Source organism: Daktulosphaira vitifoliae, unplaced genomic scaffold (assembly GCF_025091365.1).
Source record: "Daktulosphaira vitifoliae isolate Bord-2020 unplaced genomic scaffold, ASM2509136v1 Scaffold_3, whole genome shotgun sequence".
Lineage (NCBI taxonomy): Eukaryota > Metazoa > Arthropoda > Insecta > Hemiptera > Phylloxeridae > Daktulosphaira > Daktulosphaira vitifoliae.
Genome location: NW_026099574.1, coordinates 24,675,015 through 24,692,277, shown reverse-complemented (window position 1 = coordinate 24,692,277; position 17,263 = coordinate 24,675,015). Strand labels below are relative to the sequence as shown.

At 25.0% G+C, this 17,263-nt stretch overlaps 1 protein-coding gene across 2 annotated transcripts; it reads right to left on the bottom strand.

Moving 5' to 3' along the window:
* Positions 1-372: 372 nt before the first annotated feature.
* Positions 373-8,805, bottom strand: LOC126902205 (uncharacterized). Of its 2 annotated transcripts, XM_050679239.1 has the most exons (7): positions 8,413-8,805; positions 6,106-6,178; positions 5,888-5,979; positions 4,158-4,276; positions 1,563-3,804; positions 1,353-1,442; positions 373-1,224 (listed from the first exon to the last, which is right to left on the bottom strand). In XM_050679239.1, the coding sequence occupies exons 1-7, from the start codon at positions 8,572-8,574 to the stop codon at positions 1,165-1,167; spliced, it is 2,838 nt and encodes a 945-aa protein (XP_050535196.1). In that variant the 5' UTR covers positions 8,575-8,805; the 3' UTR covers positions 373-1,164. The 2 variants fall into 2 exon arrangements, with proteins under 2 accessions (XP_050535196.1, XP_050535197.1); XM_050679240.1 differs by lacking the exons at positions 5,888-5,979; positions 6,106-6,178.
* Between the last annotated feature and the right edge of the window lie 8,458 nt (positions 8,806-17,263).

Sequence of the window (17,263 nt, the reverse complement as noted above, 5' to 3'; positions counted from 1 at the left end):
TATATTCTTATTAAAAATCTCGTAATTATATAAAATCTATGAGAAATACAATGCTCATTATACATATACAAATAACTATTACTAACTTTATTAAAGTATTGTATAAATTGTATGAAAGAAGAAAACAACTCTTAATAAACTTTTAAATAGTATTTTTTATAATGTTGGCATATTTCTTAAATAAAATCCATAAAATAAAAATATTAAGATAAAAAAAAATCATTTAATTTTAAATAACATAAATAAAACATAATAAATCAACACTAAGAATATTCATATAAATTTATAAAATATATTTAACAAAAATAAAATATAATATTTGATCTACAAGACCTATGATTTATTTGGAAACAAAATGGCGACCAGGAAGAATATTAAAATATTCCTAACCTTAATCATTTATGGTTATCATAAAAATAATTGCAAAATAACAATACCCGTTAACTGATTATGTATAATATGCATTAAATAGATTTTTCATAGATTTATCACAATAGATAATTCTCGTAATCAGTTAAAAAAGATAGTCTCATCTAACGTTAGTAATTTATACATTACCAGTGAAATAAAATGAAATAAAGCAATATACATGCATTGTTAATTCATTTTTTGAATAATTATAAACATCCCAAATTTTTACACCCATGTAAGTAAAGAAGTAAAACATACAAGATTGTTAATAATGATGAATTACTTCGATAAGAACACGAAGTAGAGATTTTCTATAATGAAATACGGATTATAAAAATATGTCATGTCGCAATATTGAACACAAAATTAGTGTTGTACAATGTCAATTTTTTACTTGTGTTACCAACATGGTTATACTAGCAATTTCTATATTTTTCTTTTATTAAGCAAAATATAAATTAAAATGGCAAACTAATACTAACATACGACACAAACAATGAAAACATCTTCTGATAAGTAAAAATTTATAAACTAAGTTGAACTTTGATAAATATGTCTACATAAGAATTTTTAAGTATAAAAACAATACTTTAATTAACAAATTTAAGTTTGTTATCTATAAATTATTTGAAAAATACTATATAAACAAAAAAGGAAATATTAGTACTGTAATAATATTGTTTTACAGTGAATATATATGTTATTATGTCATGAAGATTATGTTGAACACAATAAATTGCATAACCTATTTGTCTAAAGAAATGTTTTGGACATCTCTGAACACACTTCTTTATGTTTATTCCAATGTGATGCCTATAAAATATAATTTTTTAACTATTATTAATAAAAATAATTTTAACTGCTGTAAAAAACGAAAAAAATAAAAAAAAAATAATTTACTTGATATTTGGGGAGATATTAATAAAAAAATTGAAATTTACCTGACACTTTTGACTACAATAGTGAGTTTTTAGACATCCCAAACATACAAATATGGCATTAGTTGAACAATTAAATCCCATACATTTTATCTAAAATTAAATAAAAAAACTTTGTAATTTTTTTAATTATTCAACTTTAGTAGTAGTTAATTAATTTGTCTTATTACTTAAGGATTTACGATGTAATAAAATTTTAAATATGTATAATACCTTAGGATTTGTTTTTGAAAAATTTGATATATTTCCAGAACTAGAAGTTGTAATTTGCGGTGATTTAGTCGAGATAGACAATTTATAATTGAACTCTGTAGATCCTTCATTCTTAACTTTTGATAAATTATTACTGATATCTAATGGACTCAAAACTCTAACTTTAGCATGATCTGACATAGATGTATTTTGGTTTTCAAAAGAAGGATTCAATGGTTGGAATAAATTGTTAACCTTTCCATCACAAAAAGTCGTACATTGATCTTTATTATGATCAAGTAAGATCATGCTATTTGAGGATGTATAGTTATAATCCATTATACGCATACTAGAACTCAATTCTGGTAATAATTGTCCTTGGAAGCTATTTAACGGTTTTTTTGAAAAATCAACTGAGTTAGGAATTGTCTTATTCAATAGTAAATTATTTGATAAACTTGATACAGGTAACCCACATCCTCCAGCAGCAAATGACTTCATACTAAACTCTGGTTTAACAGAAATTTTAGGAAAGAGTTCTTGTTTTTTAGTTACTAAAACTTGATCTAATTTCTTATGAGAATTATTTAAAGGAACTTTTGGGTCCAGATTTTTCTTATAGTCAAAAGTTGCGATAGAAACTGATGATTTAATGTTGGATTTTGTGTTCTTAAATTCAAATGAATACCTGTGTATTTTTGCAATAAAAAAATATTCACGTGCATTCATGATATATTGATTTACACTAGATGTTACCATTTTATTTTGAATAACTAACAATGATAACATGCTGTGGTTGTCTTTTAATATATAATCGACTACATAAAGCCAATCCTCATAGTATTTATTTAAAAGCCACTGCTTGTAGAATGCTTTATCAATAAATTTCACTAATTTTTGTATGCAGTTCTTGAACATTGAAAACCTATATCTTATTATATCCAATGTATATGGTTGGTTGTCAACAATTTTTCGAAAAATTCTCATAAAACAACTTGATAAGTAAATCATATTATTATCCATTGAACAAAATTTTAGAATAAGATTAGTAATTAACTCACCAACCATTTGAGATTTAGAAGTATTCCAAGTAATCGAAGGATTAGCATCACATTTGTATAAGAAATCATCATCAATGAAGAGATGAGCAATTAGTTTGATAGTAGATTCTTCACATAAAATTACATCAGAATTAATAGGTATTTCCATTTCATTTAAAGCTTCTATTATTTCGTTACTAAAATTGAGGCATCCTAATGGCACGTATTTTTGTTTTTCATCATTTTTGTTATATAAATTACGAGACTTAAAAATATCTTGCGTAATTTCAATACCCGAGTCAGATGAAGATGAGTCCTGATTTTCAGGTTCAATTTTAATTGAACTATTATCACATAAACTCTTTTGATTATTTAAAAAGATACATGCTTTTGTTTTATCAGTAGATTGGTTGGAAATTAATTTTTTATATTGAGTACCACAATCTGACGTAGCAATAATTCTATTTATAGGTATTGTTTCATTAACTACTTCCAATTTATCATTAGATGAAGTTTCTTTTTTAAGTTGTTTATTAGGAACTATAATAAAGTTATTGCCAACAGTCCGGTTTAAAAGAAGTTTAGGTATTTTTGAAGTCTTATTTTCATTAAAATTTAAATCAGACTCACGCTTTAGAGTAGCACGCTTACTAATTTTAACTTCACTTGTAATAATACGAGAATATTTTTGAGAGTCATTAGATTTTTTATTGATTTCTTTATCAAAGCCACTTTTGTTATTCAGAGTTTCCTTCATAATAACTTCTTTTATTTGTTCATTAATTAGTACTTGAGAAGAAGGAATAGTATGACACGATATTATACTTGATGTCTTTTCTTTGGAAATATTAGGTGTCACTTTTGTCTTTGTAATAGTACCCATTACTGAATTACAATTAGATTCATTTTCTTTTAAAGGACTAAATGATTTATATTCTTGTTGGATCTTATCCAATGAGACTTCTGCTGATACTTTCATCAATTTCACATTTTTATAGTTTTTTGGTGGATCATCTTCAAGATCAGCAAGTAAATCGAATGAATTTTCATAAGATCCCATTTTTTTGGGAATAGTAATGTTTTTATTTTTATAATTTGATAACTGGGTATTAGTACTGAACTTGGACAATTCTTCATCAGAAGACAGATATTCTGCACCAAATAACTCTTCCAGTCTTTGAAATATTTCTTTATTTTTTTGAGGAATTTTTATTTTTGGTTTTCTATGAGAATATAAAAATTCTTTGAAAATTAAGTTATATTATAATTGATAATTGTGTACATTTTAGTACTTTTATTCAAGATCGGATTTTACTGTTCATAGGTCTCAGACACACACTGAAAAAAATGATTATAAACTCAATTTATAATACTTTTCAAATTTGGACAATGCCATTTTTTTTTTTTTTTATTGAAATTGGTATTGTAAAAAGTATAATAAGTAATAAAAGTCTTTAAAAATATGTCTGTAGGCCCTAAACAGTTTGTCTAATAATTTGGTATGTACAATCCTACTTTAATTATATGACTATTATAAAATTAAGTATCTAATAAAAAAAAATATAACACAACTTACTTTTTTAAAGGTTTTTTTACGGTATCCAATCTTACTGACAAATTAGTACAAATTTGACACCACATCTGTTCAGCAAGTTCCCAAGAATCATTCGAAGCAATTAAACACTGACGGTACACCTATAATAAATTTAAGTATAAAATGATTACAAATTATTGGCATAATTGACTTCAACAGAATGTTGTTAATAACCATCGAAATACCCCATAGATCTCAAAAACTAGTACACTTTGTTATATAATTATACCCAGATCAAAGGATAATCTGGACTACCACATATATAATCAATGGACCTCTAAGAATTTTAGTGATAATTCCTATCAGTAGAATTTACAAGTACATTAGTTTAAATATATTACATCTTATACTTTTGTAAATCAACAATTTTACAACACTCCTAAATGGAAAAAAAATCTTTGCAGCATGAATTCCAACTACCATATGTAATCTATATTATGCACTATCTTCAACACTCAACATGTTGATTATTTAAAAAAATTAATTCTAACTCGGTTGGCAATGACAGAAGTGTTGTAAGTTTCATTTTTAAAAACATTCTCTTTATAGAATAGTATAGTACCCTATAAATAAATGAGAAAAACTGAATTTAGTAATAAATAAAGGATAGAATGTTAAGCATTTTTAAAGAATATTTGAATCATATTAAGTACATCAATGATAAACAGATATTTGTGTTTGTATTTTTTATTCTAAACACATATTAATTGGGAATTTAGTTATAGGAAGCATAAGGGGATCATTTCCCCCTTATTGTAGTACTGTATAAATCTATATAATTCATTTTTATATAGCAAGGCATCTCAACAGTGGTTCAAAATTTTTTATAAATGTATTAATTTCCTAATAATAACTATAGGAATGTTTTAAAAACCTCTCCATGCAGGAAACAAAAATGTTATTTATAAAGTTTAAAAATATGATTTTCCCTTTTCAAAACTAATGACTTTATGTTCTCAAGTTTACTGTTAAAAAAAAAAAAAAATACAATATTACATAATACAAATTTTTTACATATTTTCAATTTTTAATAATATTTTTGAAATAAGCATTTTTTAATTTTAATTATAAAGAGTATAATGACTTGTCTTATTTTCTATATTTAGGCAATACAATAAAGATTTATAACATTTTCATTAAAATTTTTCAATTTTTATTTCAAGATATTTTTTATACACAATCAAATAGAAGTATTTGATGACAGTATTGTTAATCACTATAATATTTAAATCTATATTGGAGTACACAACCCTCGATCCTCATTTGTTATATCCCAACTGCATTATATTTTTGGTTAAAATTCTGTTTTTCTAAACTGCTTAAAAATTGTAACTTTTGTTATAAGTTTCTAACTTCTATAAGAGTTATGTTGAGTGTTATTTTATTTTAACCATTTATATTTTGATTATACTTAACATTTTTTTAATTATAGTTTGGCGTAGTGTTATTGTTGAGATTTTTGATAATTTGGTTACTATTTTTTATCATATTGTAATCCGAAGATAAAGTATTTTGAACTAATAGTAACCAATAATTTTTAACACTCTAAATATACTTAGCTTAGAATTACTTAGATTACTTTAATAATCTTACATTATATTTTAATTATATCTAATTTGTATTAGAAAGTACAACAAATAATAATAATAGTAAATAGCAAATAATCAAACTTGGATATATTAAATTAAATGTCTATAATATTAAAAACTCACATGCAACAGAAACTTTTCTTTGTTACTACATTGTTTCCAATGATCTTTTAATAAAATATTTATACTATTTTTTGTCATTAGTCTTTTAAAATCTGAAAATATTTCATTTCGTTATAATATTTAGCCAACAGTAAGCTAAGAATATACTATTAGGCATATAATATATTTATAAAAATTCATATAATTAAATTAATTTTTAATAAAGTATTATGACTTACTTAAAGATAAAAATCGTGTTCCATACTTAAAAAGATCATCCTTCGTTATTTCATCACATTCCTTTTTCAAATTCTGCAATTAAAAAAAATTTGTTTCAATTGAAAAAAAAATGTTGTTCAAATTATTCAATTTTAAACACCTATAATAAACAGGACAAGATATAAGAAAGTTCAGCAAATCCCAGCTTTCACATGCAAATTAATACCTAAAAATGCTCCTTCAAAAGAAGTAAAATGAGATTATTTTATCATCACATGTTTCTTTACATGCTCATTCTACCTCCCAAGTATTAATTAATTGTGTACAAATTTTAATTTACTTTATTTATATTTTTAAACCAGACTGGCGAAATTTATTCAAAGACAAATATGTTTTTAAGATTGAGGATATTTTTCTTTGAAGTGTGTAAACTTGTATTAATCAGTATATACAATAAATATTGTTAAGGGGATTTTTTCCACAATTGTTTAATTTTGAGCTTGAAAACTTATTAAAACAAAAAATAAATTGCATGCAATATTTAAATGAACTAAAAATACAACAGTTTATAGTGAATTTGTTGATATTTGTAGTAATTGCAAAATATTATCTAAAAAGTGTTAAGATTTGTACTTGATTACTGTTCAAAAAATTTACCTTCAACCCTCAAATTTTATTGAAATTTGTTAATGAAAAGATAATTTTAATTACACTTTTTATTAATATATATCATAATGACACCAACAATAACACTACAAAATACTTTTTTGTACCAAACAATATTATGATAATAGATTTAGAATGAAATTTTGTCGTTGATTTCGAATCTGGCCTTAGAATTATCAGATCAATTCTAGTTATTGATATAATCGCTAATAAGTAAAATCAAGTTTGTCATAATTAATTGATTAAAAAAAAAAAAAAAAAATGTTTTTTCAAAAACACCATTTAATGAACTATATATAAGAAGTATTTGTATAACTTGAGATCTATATCTTAAGTTTTTGCCACTAAACATAGCATTTAAACTTGATTTTGATGGACATTTTACAAAAATTAAAATTGAACTATTCCTTACTATAGTTTTTTTATACCTGATAGGAAATTTAATAAGGATTTTAAAATATAATTTTTATGTTATAGCATATTTAGATATTAAAATAGTTCTGGTTAACAATAAAAAAAAAGTAAAAAGTTCAAAATGTTGATATTATCAAAAGAACTTCATAAAAATTATCTTCGCTTCTAATATTAAATATATTTTAAAATAAATAATGTGTCACAATTCTATATGATTTTAGACACTTAAAAAAAATAGTTTAATTATATATCATGTATCATTATGATTTATTAAGTTACAGGAGTATACAATCCAATTAATATTTAAAATACACTAATTTTTGATTCGTTTGATGATACAAAAACATATTAAATTGCTATAGGATAATAATAGAATCACCCTGTATAAAGTATAAAATATAAATTTCTTGTAACTAACTACTTATTTATTTAATAAATATTTAGAACAAAAATTTAGAATAAACTTATAAAAAATTTTTCTATAATTGTTCAAAGATAATAAAATTTGAGAATTTTAAAATTTCTAATAATTTCTTAATCTACTTTAATAACAATTTTCCTGAACTAATTGAAAATAATGCATGTCAATAGTTCAAATAAAATAAACAACAAGCCTACACATGACTATACAAAAAAAAAATTTCATCTATTTATATAGTCATTCTGTAAATATTTAACAAACTGGATTGAGTATTTCAATAAACTTTAGATTATTAGTTATTTATATGATAACACATTTAGCAGTACATGATGCTGTCTACCTTAAATTAAAATTATTCAATGATGTAAGGTATTTTTAATACTAATACAGTACAATACAATATTTCATTAATTTTCAATATTAAATATTAAAAAACTAACAAAATATTACTGAATTAAATAATATATTAAGTAAAAATAAATTTGATAGTAAAACTTATTAAACACTTAGTGTATAATAAGTACCCTGTAATAAACAAATTAACTACAAAAGTTACCGAATTTTTCAGGAATATAACAAGTGATAAAACTACCAGACATTACTAGAAATAACTATTGTAGTTTATCAGATTTTATTTTATTTTATTTTAAGTATACATTTTTTGATTTAACTACGTCTTGAGTACGTTAAAATAAATATAAAGTATAAAACAATTAAACATATTAGATAAAAATTTAAAGAGAAGTAAATAATTTATCATAATAAAGTTCTTGATAAGAAAATTGTACTTTTAAATTTTTATTGTTAATTTGTTTAGACTACTTACTGAATTGTTTGGTCTTCTCATAGGTTCCATGATAGTCCAATGATTTTTACGACGACAGTTACTCTTGAGTAACTTGCGGTTACTCGAAATAAATCGATGTTGACAAAATATATCCAACTTTAAAGACTCATTTGTTTTGGTTACCTGATAATTGAATTTCATTATAACACACAACTAGCATGATTTTAAAATGAAATGATTAATCAAAATTAATTCAAATATAATGTATAGACAATAGTCAGTATACAAAAATAAACATTTTTTAAATTAAGTTAGACACCACACAACACAAAACGCGCTAACGGTAAATCTAAACGAACACTAACACATGTTGTATCTTGTAGAAGACGAATCGCAACCGGCTTTACATAGACACCGATTTAAAATGAGGAAATGCGCAGTAATCTGTGAGCATTTTGGGACCACAATGGTAGTGGTATGCGCGCGCATTTTATACAATTATTTAAAATTAAGATTTCATATAGCCGTTGTTCACGTTATACATAAGTAACCGACGTTTCAATTCAATTTGTTATCAATCTTGAAAACTGTTATTGTTTGTTTCATAATAAGTTACTTGTATTTTCTCAAAAAAAAAATTTTGTATAAAACTTAATAACGGTGATATAACTATTTTATATTTTAAAAAACTGTTAATAAAATAAAATAAATATTTCGTCTATAAATGACTGACTTTTAAATGCAGACGTAGAATTACTCATAATAATTTAATTTAAGGTTTATCATTAATGAATTTTTGGAAATTTAATTTTAACGAAATAGTAGAAAAATTATATTAGGGATATTTGATTTGTTTGTGTAATAACCAAAAGAAGAAAGATACAACATAATAGTAGTATTACTTTTAAATATGAAGGGAATATTGATAGTTAAAGGTTATTACTTAATAAATGTAGTTAGTGTATTAAAACTACTCTTAACTGATATTCACTGAAGATGATAGAATCTTAATTATGGACTTGTGGTTGTTAACAGTGTTGTTAAAATTATAGTAAGTATATTAATGTAAGAGAAACGTATTTGATTAATAGAAGTGTATTTATTATTATTGGAAGTGTTAATTATTTTAACAAATGTATGGTTTAACTTAATGACAAAAGTTAAGTTTATAGACAACAGTATAAAGAATATACTACAGCATGTAGGGAATAATCATAGTGTTGTGTCACCACCACTTTATGAAATAATTTATTTTGTGAATATAAATATATGTGTGATTGATAGTACGGAGTCCCCTTGATTTTGGCTATATCAATATTTTCTAGTGTTAGTCAGTCTAGTGTCTACCATTGCAGAATATACACTATCATTTTAAAACATATCCTCATACTTGCAGTGTTATTATGAAAGTTTACTTTATATATATATATACATTTATATTAATCTTTACTTTTCTTTTGTAACTTAATTTTTATCTTATAATATTTATAACTAGCATTATTTTGAAAGTTTTAAATTCATTTCTATACACATAATCACTACCTCATATACACATCTTGAAGAACTCTGTGCGGATAGCTCAATTGGGAGTCCAGCCGGTAACCCGAACAACAAATAAATATTAAATTCCCTCAGGCGAGCTATTCAGGTCCGCCACAAGAGAGTTATTTGATATAAGAGATAGTTAATTGAGATTTGAGACAAGAAAGTGAATAAGTGACTGAGTCGGTAAACAGGGTATTCAGCCCTTATATAATATACCATAAATGTCATAAACGGGAAATGTGCGTCTTGAATGTGTCAGGTTTTTTAAAGGCACATTCAGTCATCATTCTGTATTTCAATAAAACAGTTATTATTATTAATTTTCCTTTTTTAAAACGCTTATATTAGTTTCACATGTATGTGTGTAACTCTCCACGGGCCACGTGTTATTGTCTCGCGTAGTGATGGGTCGTTCACGAACGAACGGATCTTTTTGAACGGGTCATATCAGTGAACGAGTTGATCCGGATCGCAAAAAAAATAGATATCGTTCATTCGTTCATACGTTCGTTCGTTTCACGCAATATATCGGACACACTGTTTCATGATTCGTTCATTTACTGAACGTTTACCTGCACTTCGGTTAAAACCTATGCCTAACCTTATATTCTTATAATATAAAAATTAAAAAAAAAACGAAGAATATATTCTTTATAAGTATATACTTATAATGTTTTCTTAAAAAATTAAATAAAAAAATACTTATTGCCAATGAGAGTTTAAAAGCAACACTATTTGGTTTGTGATCAAAACATTTTTATTGTAGGTCTGCAGACTAAATTTTCAAAGTTGTGACATGTTTCTACTACCATAATCATGCAGGTTTAATACAGTTAGATTATTTCAAGTATCCTACTATATTGTTCATTTGAAGAACAATTTTGATAATCAATATATAGCTATTTATTTCATAAATATTACATTCATATAATTATTTATAAGCGAAAATAGGTCTATGAATTAGTGAATTTAGCAACTAGGACAAAAATTGACTATTAGACTAATATAATTGTTGTGAGAGGTATTAAACCACCTCACTCTTTTATAATCTGGTCATAGCTGCTGTAAATTGTAATATCTGATTTAGGTGAANATCATAGCTGCTGTAAGTTGTAATATCTGATTTAGGTGAATTAATTTCTCTATAAAACTCCTTTTATGAAAACAAATAATTTAAATGATTTCGCTTATTATAGAAACAAATTCTATGGATTTATGTACCGCAACTCATCCGCTAGTATAAANATACCGGAACTCATCCGCCGCTAGTATAAATTATTTGTTTTTATTCTATACAAAAATATTCGTGTATAACAGCATATTATGTTATTTCAAGTAATTTGTATTTGAAAAAATAATATATAACCCGATTATACAAGTGTATTATCAGTAAAAATTCTGATATCACGGTAATGTTACATGGTGAAAATGCGAATTTGAACGACTCGTTCAGGAAAACATAGTAAGGAGTAATTGATAAGAACAGTGACCGATCGTAAGAAATGAACGAAAGAACGAGTTATATGAACGGGTCATTTGAACGATCCGGATCGTTCAATTGACCCGAAATTCCCATTACTAATCTCGCGTATCCCGTCGTCTATGACCTTCGGACTAGACTATCGTAACGCATTCCCACCACCCCGCTCAACGTTCACCAACAACACTATTTTCCTGTATAATTTTTGGTTTTCGTACCCGTACATGCGGACGTATCATCAATATTATAAACAAATTTTTATTGTATATTATTAGATATAAACATTTAAAGATTCAATTTTTTTTGAGTTAATATACATGTATAATACATAGGGATTACAAATACAGGTAGCTAATTGTTTTTTTATGATGATATTCATAAGAATAAAGCTTTTATTATCAACAGTAGTAAGACACAGTTGTGAGTTTATAAACACACTAACTGCTAATACAGAAATTATATCTATTGATAGTCATAATTGACAATAAACACTCCGTGACTGACAGCGATGTCATATAAAACTAAGAGTGAAAAATAAATATAGTTTAAAAAAACTAAAAAAAAACCACTTTTAAAGCACACCAAACTAAAATGTTAAAAATAATTTTTAATATAAGCTTAAAACAATAATGAATGAAAAATCTAGTATTATTGTGATAAAAGCGTCGGGCGCTCAATATACAAAAAATATGGCACAAAGCCCCCACGCTTTTTTTCACAATAATGCTAGTATTTTTCATTCATTATTGTTTTAAGCTTATATTAAAAATTATTTTTAACGTTTTAGTTTGGTGTGCTTTAAAAGTGGGTTTTTTTAGTTTTTTAAAACTATATTTATTAACACTTTAGTGGTGCCTCGAATATGGTAAGAAAGACAATGACTCACGGCCACCCCATAGTGGCCAAGGTCAGAATTATATGCGTAATAGTGTTAGCGTATTCTTTTCTGTAGTCTGAGAAATAAAAAAGGTATTGATTTTTTTTATATTTCAGAGGAAACATTACATTTGATAAATGTGAAATGACGTTTATTTTACGATTCCTATATCCGCTTGTGTTTGATAATCGGTATAAACAAATGTGTGTATATACAGAGTGTTCAGTAAGTCAGGAAACGGGTTTCTATTGTTCTCATTGTTACAAACAATGAGAACAATAGAAACCCGTTTCCTGACTTACTGAACACACTGTATACATTCGTTTATGTGTATTGTATCTGGTAATATCTTACACAAATTTTATACTTCATTGTGAATTATGACGTTACACTGAAAGTTATAATTTCTAACTATTGTGTTGTAATCAGTATACTTAGATATTTAAAAATTACCACGTTTGTGTATTTTGTGAAACACGCATTTAACAGCCACTAATATTTTAATAGGTATTACATGGAGTGTTTACTTCCGGAGATTGAAGATCCCCATTGACCTTAAAGATTACTCAAATAAAAGAGCCAAAAAAATATCAAAATCGCACAAAAAAAATAGAAAAAATTAAATATTAGTTTAAATGTTTTTCTTCTTCTCTCATTTGGTTTCATACCAACTATTTGCAGAGTAAACCCGGTCCTACTAAAAACTAACAGATTTTTGTAAATTAAAAGTGATTGTGTCTTAGATAGCTGCATAAAAATATATAAAAAAAACTTTTATTCTCTAACATTGAAGTTGCTTATAAAATGGTCAAAAAATTATCTTGGACTAGCTTTAAAAAATAAAAAATAGATCAAATATTATAAAACAAATTGAAATTTTACATCCTCCATTTATAAATAAAGCAAAGAAAAAAGTTAATCAAATAACAAAAAATTTACTAATTTCATTAAAAATAAAACAATTATTTATAGCAAAAATTAAAATCAATCAATTATAGGATTCCAAATGTTTATTTTTATTATAATTTAGAATTGAAGTTAAAAATAATAATAATAATAGTAAAGTTATCTACCAGAAAGTATCAAATTTGTTGATTATTTGGGGAGGATTGGTTATCTTATGTAGATTGCTTTTGAGCAATAATTTAACTAATGCAAATTACAATATATATTTAGTTAAAAATAAAGATTAAGATAAATAAATTAAAAATTAAAAACGTCGATCAAACATTTCTGCTAACAAAGAACAAAACAGAAACACTTAAAGCGGTATTTGGGTCGTTTACCCATTTTAAATTCTTTATTTTTATTATGTAACTATTAGAAAGTGTATTATACTAATATTTAGAAAGTAATCATTAGTACTTAAAGTATTAAGTAGTAAATTTTATGTTAATTATATCTTTAATTTGTTAATGACATTATTTCTAATAAAAAGGGATCCGACTACTATTCGGTGGTCAGTATTCCATCGATGAATGTTACATTATAGTTACTATTTTGACTCATTCCGAAGACATTTATCAGTGTGGTCAAATTGGACATAGAACACCCAGTTTACCACATATTATTTGGCATCCCTGGCAAATTCGGTTCATTTGGACATCAGGATCCACTTTGTCATCTCTGAAAACCTTGGACTCCACTTGAACAACAGAATAGATTGGTATAAGGAATTGTCAGATTGAAACTTCAAGTCAACCAAACAATATCGCTTTTTAAGTATCAACAATTAGAAAAAAAGAGAATTATGTAATTTTTGTTTTTGGCTGTTTTTTCTGGTAAACACCATATTTGTAATTATTTTAAGTTAATTTAGGCGATAGGTAGATTAAGTTTTATTTTTGTAAAATACTACTATTGATTAACTTTCTTTTATTTAATTTTTGGTGACATATTCTCTATAAAACATACTTCTTAAAACTCGCTACATAAAAATGTCTACACAAAATAATTTTTCTATTTATGAATTAGCTCAATTAGTAGGCGAACCTTTTGAAGGCAAGTCTAACACCTTAAATAATTTCATAAATACCGTTAATGATGCTTATCTTATGGCTACAGCAGAGCCGCATAAACAACTATTTTTAGCCATTAAGTTAAAAATAAAAGGTAAATCTAGAGAATTAATGGACTCAGTAGAGGTAAAAGACTGGTTAAAATTGAAAATCCTTCCCATTGATAGATATGGGAAAGAAAATCGTCCAGGGGGTCTATTTTTCAATCGTCCGTTCACGAACGTATACGTTCAGATTTTATTTTATATAGGTTTATATGGCGAACGTTGTCCGTGAACACGTTCGGAACGTATGAAACATCGAACGGACGACCGTTCAAAACGTTCGTCACAACGGATAATAGAAACCATCCGTTAGCGAACGGTGGGTCGAACGGTCGATCGAACGGACGGTCATAAATAACAAAAGAAAGGTTTGACCCTTACACTTGCCTTTTAGACAAACATATTTACCTAAAATATAATTTTGAATTAAAATCGTTTTAATTAAATAAATTCATTAAACAAATCAATTATTCGTAGAAGTAGCTATAATCGGAAATAGGGAGCTAAGGCTCCTTCATGTTTGAGTGAGATTTCCTTATTAACTTATGAACATAAAAAAAATATTTAATATATATTTTTATTAATAAAAATATATTTATTATAATAAATATTATTTCAATTAATTATGTTGTTCTACAAAACATAAATTAGTTGAAAAAAATGATTGAAATTTACAAACAAAAATTTTTAGTTAAATATTAAAAATTGTTTTAAATAGAACTATTATCTAATAGTTTCCAAATTATTTCAATGCAACTTACAGCGCATCAATGATACATAATATTTGTTTACGATCTCATTAAATGCAGCGAGACCTTTTTTGAGATAATTGAGTAATATAAACAAAAATCACATTATTTAATAAAATTCACTTGAAAAATGCAACCATAAAATACATTGTATACAGAGTGATTTTTTTATCATTACCCACTCAATTACTTACAGAATAATAATAAACTAAACATTTTTATTTCCGATTATCTTTAGTTACACATTATTGTTGAATTATTAATTATGTAACACTTTAAGTTCATCCCTTATACTATTTATGTATAATATATAAGGGATTATAAATACAGGTAGCTAATTGGATTTTTATGACATTGCTGTCATAGTCACGGATTCTTTATTATCAATTATGACTATCATTAGATATACCTTCTGTATTGTCAGTTAGTGTATTTATAAACTCACAACAATGTGCCTTACTACTATTAATAATAACAATGCTGTGTACCTGTTAATATCGATGTCATAAAAAACCAATTAGCTACCTGTATTTGTAAACCCTTGTGTATTATACATGTATATTATCTCAAAATTTTTTACCCCTATTGCTTGAACACGTGCAGAAAAAAGTAATATTTATGTTTTAAATATTACGTTGTCTAAAAAAAATGTATAAAATATTAAAATATTATATTCAGTATTATAAATTAATTTCCATTTTTCAGTTAATATGTTAAATAAATTGAAACATAATATTATATTATGATTACTCAGTAATATTAATTAAAACTCGTAATACGTGTAACAACTATTTTATTGGTTGCACCCTTGCACCTCGTAATAACCATCTTTTGAAAATTTACCTTAAGTTTTTTGTGAAAATTATTCATGAAATTATATGTTTGTTATGTTAACAACTTTTCAAAACAGTGGCATATTTAGGAGTAGACCGTGACCTAGGGTGTCATTTTTTCCAATTAAGAACTAAAATCTTATTAAATTTATTATTTATTTATATGTAACATAATTTATAAATTATATCAAATTATCTTAAAATGAATAAATAAAATAAAATTATATAAAATATATGTAACACTTTATTTTCGAAAATTTAAGCATTGTTGTTTTAAAGTGTATTAATAATTTTTATTTTAACATGTATGCAATTGTAAATACATTTTTGTTAGAATTTGTGTAATTAAATTATTTGTATAGTTTTAGCGAATTACTTAAAATAAATTCACATCAAATAAATTAAATTAGCAAATTATAAATGTATGTGTTAGTAATAAATTATTGTTATTAAAAAGTTATTATAATAAATTACAAACAATCGTAAAACATATATGTTCATCGAACAATACCTAAAAGGCCGTATACCTAATGGAACAATAGAATCCGTTTGACGAACGTGACCGTTCGTTGAACGTATTTCGAGGAACGTGTCCGTTCGTTGGACGTATTTCGAGGAACGTGACCGTTCAACGAACGTATACGTTCGACGAACGGACGATTCAAAAATAGACCCCCAGATCAATTATTAGTTAAACTACAAACCATTAGACAAAATAAAAATGAAAAAATTAACGATTTTAACTTAATAAATTAATTTGTAAAATAAAAAAATCTACTATTAGGGGTATGTGTGAGAATCAAGCCTTAGGCGCCTTTAAAAAAGGTCTTTACAATAAACAAACTAAAATAATCGTGTTAGCTAATAATTCAAAAAATTTAAGTGATGCTAAACAAGAACTAAGGATTAATACTGAAAATAATTTAGTAAAGTATTCTTTCAATTCAAATAATAAATTTAAACTCTTGTAAAATTTGCCATAAAAACAATCATGATTCCTCAAATTATTTTTTCAGAAATAACAGTAGTAATAATATTAATTATTTTTAATGTATTCAGAATTTTAATAATAATAATGCTGATAAATTTGGTAGGAATAAAAATAATGAAAACAATAGTAAAATATTCTGTACTTATTGCAAGAAAATTTTCCATATTATAGATGAATGTTATAAATTAAAAAATTCTAATTATAACGAACCAAATACTAGTAAGAATTTTAAATTTATTGATTCTAAACAAATATCTACCATTAATATATCTCATAATGTTATACCTTATTGTAAGATATTTTCATCAGATTTAAATAAAAATGTTATATTCATGATTCATAGTAGAGCACAT

Bases quoted from the DNA above. Each gene is read 5' to 3' on its own strand.
- LOC126902205 (XM_050679239.1), bottom strand. From the start codon at position 8,574: ATGAAATTCAATTATCAGGTAACCAAAACAAATGAGTCTTTAAAGTTG. The intron at 6,179-8,412 runs GTAAGTAGTCTA...TTTTAATTGCAG, and splicing joins TGAGAAGACCAAACAATTCA to AATTTGAAAAAGGAATGTGA. The intron at 4,277-5,887 runs GTGAGTTTTTAA...AATTTATTATAG, and splicing joins AAGAAAAGTTTCTGTTGCAT to GTGTACCGTCAGTGTTTAAT.